The 6,734-nt window shown below is 32.7% G+C and overlaps 1 protein-coding gene across 1 annotated transcript; it reads left to right on the top strand.

Moving 5' to 3' along the window:
• The first annotated feature begins 2,741 nt into the window (after nucleotides 1-2,741).
• LOC115984573 (pentatricopeptide repeat-containing protein At1g15510, chloroplastic-like) lies at nucleotides 2,742-5,299 on the top strand. Its single transcript, XM_031107596.1, has 2 exons — nucleotides 2,742-3,044; nucleotides 5,045-5,299. The coding sequence occupies exons 1-2, from the start codon at nucleotides 2,742-2,744 to the stop codon at nucleotides 5,297-5,299; spliced, it is 558 nt and encodes a 185-aa protein (XP_030963456.1).
• The last annotated feature ends 1,435 nt before the right edge of the window (nucleotides 5,300-6,734 follow it).

Below are 6,734 nucleotides of genomic sequence, written 5' to 3' on the forward strand. Positions count from 1 at the left end.
TGTAAAAAAGTTGTTGAATCTAATAATATCCCTCAGTTTGTTGTACCTAGTGTTGTGCTCTATTCCACATTTCCATATTGTCTTTTATATGTTCCTAGTAATCTACCTAATTAACCAATTTCCATAATCTTCTTACACCTTCTATTTCAGTGAAACAGAAAATTTCATTACTCTTGCACTTCCTAGAGAGTTTATAATTCCATGGCAGAAACAGGGATATACATACCTCCACTTTGGTGCAGTAAGGTTGGCATTAACTTTCCATGGAAGAAAGGGACTCCCTGTAGTCTCTAGAATTTCACTCCTTGAACCAAACTAGTGGTACTCTTCAACCATTGGTTCATGCTTTATAAGGTGCAAAGGGGGAGGCTTTCTTTCCTATGTGGGACAACAAAAATTGCCTAAGGTTCCAACATGGTCTAGCTCTTGGCCTTTGAAGCAAAAATTGTCCCCACAATACTTATAAGTAAAATTCAAGAACCTCATGAATCTCAAGAGGAGAAACTAGGCCAACCCCTTGGGATTTAGTAGTTATAAGTTATAGAACAAGGCCTCAAATGGTAATTAACTATAAGATTTGTCTTGTGGCCTTGCGTATGGTTGCTGTTGTTTGTGAATTTAAGGTGATGAAATTGTGTTTGGTGTGTGGTCCTGTGATGGTACAGCTTAGGTTGGGCTGGTTGCATAGTGCACATAAGGGTAAGAATATGTGAGCTATCCTTTTCATCAATTGCACATGTTTGTGTCTATGTAAATGCCAAAGGGTCCAAAACTTTGTGGTTATAGGATTTGATTATTGAGAAAAAAGAGAATCTAACAAAGATTTTAGTTGGATCAAAGGGTATCTATCCTTTTCCATGCCTTAAATAGATTTGGAAGAGAAAGAGATTACTTAAAATTCAGGGTATTAGTTCTTGAATAATTGAGGATTATTGTACCTTACATGTTACTTGAAAACTTTAACTATCACTTGATAATAAAGGGAGTTTGAATGATGACCTTATCACTTAATGAGTTATGAGTTAATGGTGATGCTTTTCCCACCAACTCTTTAATTGGTTTGGTTTTCATTTGATAAAAAAAATACAGAGAGGTCAAAGCTGAAAAGAGAGGAGCCATATGTTTGCCCATTTGAAGTAATCATCTATTGTCATTTATGTATATATTTCATCTAGTAAAATATTGTAAATGTTATCATCTTAGGCCATACTGGGAGTGACGGGAGTCCACTTTTTTGTTTTAGAAGATAATGGGAGTCCATTTGTTAAGTGTCAAAAATTGATTATCAAAAATTACAAAAAGTTGTCAAGAATTTAGCCAAACAAGTAAAATTCAATTGAAAGTCGGATGTTTTACTTAAAAAAAATATTTATATATATTGGTCATTTACATTTCGAAATTGAATCAAACATGAAGGTTAACTAGGAAATTGAATAAAAAATGAAGGCTAAATAAAAAAATCAAATCATACATAAAACATCAAAAATGAAAATTTTAAAACATAAAAGTCTAAAATAAAAAATTTATACTTTTGGTTAAGTTAATATAAAATTAATTAAAATGTAACTTTTTTCAAATTATATACATACACACACATGCTGCTTAGAAATACTATTATTAGTTACGCTGCCTCCAGCTAAGGGATGGAGCCACACTATGCTCTAAATGGGGCCCTGGGCCCGAGTTACAAAATTTTGTTTTTTGTAGATATATTATGGCCAAATTTGAATTGGGCCCAAAGACAATTAAACTTAGACCCCTCCCATTCAAAGTATTGGCCCCCCTCCGTGTATCAACTCAAACAACATCACAAATTAGTCTAAGAAACCTCCTTAACTCGAAATCTTGGCTTCATCCCTATTAGGATAGGATTGAAGCAAATAGTAGAAATAGTACTATTAGCTACATATATAATGCTTGGAAATACTCTATTAGCTTCACTGCCCCATCTAAGGGATGGAGCTACACAAAGGCCCAAACAGGGCATGGTTTGATCTATAGAGCTTAATTTGAATTGGGCCCAAAGAAAATAAAACTTGGTCCTTCTCCACATATCAACCCAAGCAACATGATTAGTGGTGGCAAAGTAAGCTCAAATCCATTTGTCCACCTAAACCTACCCACTCTCTGATGCAGAGCACTTTGGGGTTGCAAACGTCAAATTCTCCTTACATTTGGCATTTGCATTCCCCAATGCTAATGCTCTTAGTTGGGTTAAATGGGCATCAATTCAATTAGACCCAATAATAATTGAGTTTTAACTAAAAATCCATTGAACCCCATTTAACTCAAAAACAATACACCCAAATTCAACCCAGTCCATCCCACAAAAAAAAAAAATTAAAAAAAAAAACCCAGCACTCAGAGTCTCAGGCATTTCAAGGTTTCAAGAGGGTTTTCATTTTCCCTCATTTTCTCAGCCTCCAATCACGACTTTAGCAGCTTCAAAGTTTTGGACACATCAAAACTCTTCAAAGTTTCAGCAGATTTCTGAGTTGTTCGCCGACATATTCACATTATCTCTTTCCGATCACTCCAGCACTCATCGGTAAGCTTCAAATCTCGGATTTGGTTCCTTTCTTTAGTTACTCAAAAGTCTTCTTTTGCTTTCCTTCGTTTTCTCCGTTACCAAATAGTATACATCTTCTAATTTTATCTTTTTGGTAAGCATTGGTAATGCTTTATTGAGTATGTTTGTGAGGTTTGGTGATCTAGGTAATGCTTGGTATGTGTTTGGGAAGATGGAGAAAAGGGATGTATTTTCTTGGAATGTGTTGGTGGGTGGGTATGCAAAAGCAGGGTTTTTAGATGAGGCATTGGATTTGTATTATAGGATGTTGTGGGTTGGTATTAAGCCTGATGTGTATACTTTTCCTTGTGTTTTGAGGACTTGTGGTGGTGTACCGGACTTGATTAGGGGAAGGGAGGTTCATATGCATGTGTTAAGATTTGGGTTTGAGTCAGATGTGGATGTGGTGAATGCATTGATTACCATGTATGTGAAATGTGGTGATGTTCAAAGTGCACAGTTAGTGTTTGCTCTTGTTCTCTTAAAATTATTTTTTTAATAAGAAAATAAGAACTTATTCTTCATGTTCTTCCCAAATCCAAGAAATAAACCCAGCACCCAAACCAATATATGACAAACCTCGAATCTAAATCCAGCAACCAAATCGTTTTCAAAAAAAAAAAATCCAACAACCAAATCTAATCTCTATCAAATCCAGAAAAACAAGAAACCAACAGTGCATGTCAAAGAGAACAAGAGCAAACCCAGAATCAAACTTCACCTTCTCACAATCAAACCCAGAACAAGAGCAAGAATAGCCAACAAACTTCATGTTCTCACAATCAAACCCACCACCACCATCGATTAAGAGCAAGTCAAACCCAACCAAACAAACCCATCTCTTAGCAACCAAACACAGCAACAAGTAACAAAAAATTCAAAGAAAAATTCTATGGTTTTTAGGTTTGGAGCAGATCCAACAACATCATTTCTGCCTCCTCAAATCCAATGAAATTGTTTCACACCACCAACCCTAATTCCACCAAAATGATGCCATCAAACCCCACTGTTTCTGCCTCCTCGGCCACTTCGTCATACGCCTCTATCTTGACAAACGACTACCTCGTCGTTGTTGTCGTCCACCAAAACGATGCCGTCAAACCTTTTTTTAATTTATTTTCTTTTTTGGTTTAAATTGTCTGACATGGCTTTTTATAAAAAGTTAAAATGCTAACGTGGCATATAAAAATGCCAAATAATATTTTTTAATAATATTTTAATCGTTACATCAGTGCCACATTAGCACCATGTCAACTAATAGGGTGTTCCATCTGCCACCTCAACTTTTCCTGTTAGTTGGCTAACAGTAAGGACTTAAATGTCACGCGTTAATTGGTTTAGGGACTAAAAGTGGTAAAAATAAAATGTAGGGACCAAAATAGAAAAAGTGCAAAATGTAGGGACTAAAAGTGCATTTACGCCATAAAAATAATTAAATGATACTTGTATTTTTATTTTATCAAAAAGATATTTGCATTTTTGAGTAGGCATGAAAGATATATCTATTTATATCAATCAATATATCATACAATTTTCATATATTTATAAAGTATAATCAAATCATAACACCACTACTCTTTTTGTCTTTATATTTTGCTTAGAAAATAGAACACTAATGTTACAATTTTTTACAATGAAAATTTTTAAAGATATTGGAGAAAACTAATAACAAAATGCATCATATATTGGGCTGGTCTATTAAAAAGCAAAAATAAAAAAGAAGACAAAAAAAACAACATACAAAATCATATATGTGTTTTAGAATCTAATGTTATTTTCAAATTTAAATTATGTGAGCCACTATTTAGATGGATAAATAATCATAAAGCAGTATTTTTTAAGCCGATTTAAGCAATCATGGAATATGAGGCGTTCTTTTAAGCTTACATTGCCTGAGTTATATGAAACCAACATTAAGTGGTTCTTAGTTATTGGTACATATTTGTAAAAACTAAGTCGTTAGTTTTGTTCAACTGATTTGTGCTAGCTCTAATTTATGAAAACAACTTCTCCAATTTATGAATAAATTTCCTACGAAGATTTTTAAAATTTTATTTGAAATAATAAATAAATAAGTTAACAACCTTTTATGTACAGTTTCGCCCATTGTCCCCTAATTTCTTAATATGCAATTACTAAAACCTAATAATCAACCTCAACTTCCACATCCTATGTTAGCTTGAATTTGTGGTTTTGTGTCATAGCATATCTAATATCCCTCTTTAAATTAGATTTCATTTAGTGGAAATCACTCTTGTCTTATGTGAGTAGAATGTTGTATGCAACAGTTATACATATAATTTGAGTCTTGTCTTAAACAAGCCATAGATGGTTCATTTTTAATGTGAACATCTATGTCCAATGTTTTCTCTCGATGGCTATCTATTGTACCAATGTTTCCATTTTTTCGCCTATTGGTCTTCCATTTCTTTGAATCTTGGTCATGTATTAATCATGGTGATTTAATTATGTTAGTGTGAAAACATGGAAGAAATGGAGCAAAAATTGAAGGACCTTAACATAAAGTACAAAAAGAGAACAGTGGAGGATGTAGAAAACTGGACAAAGATTGATAAACTTTGCTTTAATGACCCGAGTGGGTTCATGATTGAGATATGTAATTGTGAGAATCTCAAGCTTGTTCCAGCAGGTTCATTAGGCAAAATAAAGCTTCCAGATGATAGACACAATCCACCTGTTGAATTGGAAAATAGTGATGATACAAAATAAGGCTTGCATTTGATGAGAGAGATAGGGGCATGTAGGTTTTGAAATATTGGCTCCTTTGAAGGGGCTGGAAAGTAATTGTGGGCACATATTTTCCAATTATTGTGTTCAATAACATGTTTTTCAAATTGTCTCTAGTAAAAAGTTACTATATATGAGTAACCCTTTGCTACTCCACCAAGACACCAACCCAAAAAGATAAAAGGTTTGATCAATTATCCCCTAACTGTATTAAAATGTATACATGCTAATACTATATTAAAGTAAGTCGTAGTGTCTCATGCTGGGATTTCACCTTCAACATGCAAGAAGAACAAAAAAAATTTGCCAAATAATAGCCATTCTCATAATTAGGTTTTGATATTTGTAGTGTTAATTGAAATATGCAATTGAGGGATTCATTCAAATAGAGATATATAACTCTATTTCTTAATGTGTTCTACACACTACCTATAAGTCTGCCCCCCCAAAAAATGTGATCTTGCAATTCTACTATAAGATTTTTTTTATAGAAGAAAATGTAAATAAGTTTTGGGATGATTTAGCACAAAATGATTGGCAAGAAGAAAGACATATGATAATATGAGATTTGAAAAAAAAAAAAAAACTCAAGACATTCTTTACCCAACAAAAAAAAGAGAAAAAAAAATTATAAACAAAAATAGACTCCACAATTAATTTCAATTTAAGTTTGAAGGATAAATTATAGAATGTGTGGGTTCTAGTCATTTTGACTATTAAATTTTTTGTTGTTGAATAAATGACATGGATTCAGATTACATCTACATAAAATTGACATTTTGATGTGATGATAAAGAGTAATAATGTAAATAGCATAGATTTAAATTCTTGCACCAATACTGCATTTGAACATTAATGTGCTTTGTAGCTTTGGTGAATATGTTTAGACGTTTGTCCTTGATTCAAATTCGACTTTGACTTATACAAGGTAGTCTATAGTTTTAAAATCAATAATGGGTTTTGATAGTTTTAGTGTTTATTTGGGAACAACTTATCCAGCTTTTTGTTAGAATTTTTTTACCTAAAGAGTGCTAAAGTATAACTGTAACTTGGAAATTTTTGAACAAGTGAGAAAATGTGGAAAAAAGTGAGGTTTAAAAAACTGTACATAAAAACTAAAAACTAAAATCTGAGCTTATAAGCTAATGCTACACAATCACTTAAAAATCGATAATGAGTTTTAAAAACAATACCATTCAACCATCCACTCTAAAATTTCCCCTTCCCCCTTTGTTTCTCTCTCCTCTCCCCCCCTCCCTCAAAAGAAATCCTCATTCTTGGACTACTTGATTTAACTTTTGATTATTTTAACATGAGTTACTTGATTAACTTACTATTTTTATTTACTGTTTTTCTATATATAATGAGTAATGTTATTACAATTTAAATTTATTCTCTTCACCAATTTATATTAATA

The sequence above is a fragment of the Quercus lobata genome, chromosome 4 (genome assembly GCF_001633185.2).
Source record: "Quercus lobata isolate SW786 chromosome 4, ValleyOak3.0 Primary Assembly, whole genome shotgun sequence".
Classification (NCBI taxonomy): domain Eukaryota; kingdom Viridiplantae; phylum Streptophyta; class Magnoliopsida; order Fagales; family Fagaceae; genus Quercus; species Quercus lobata.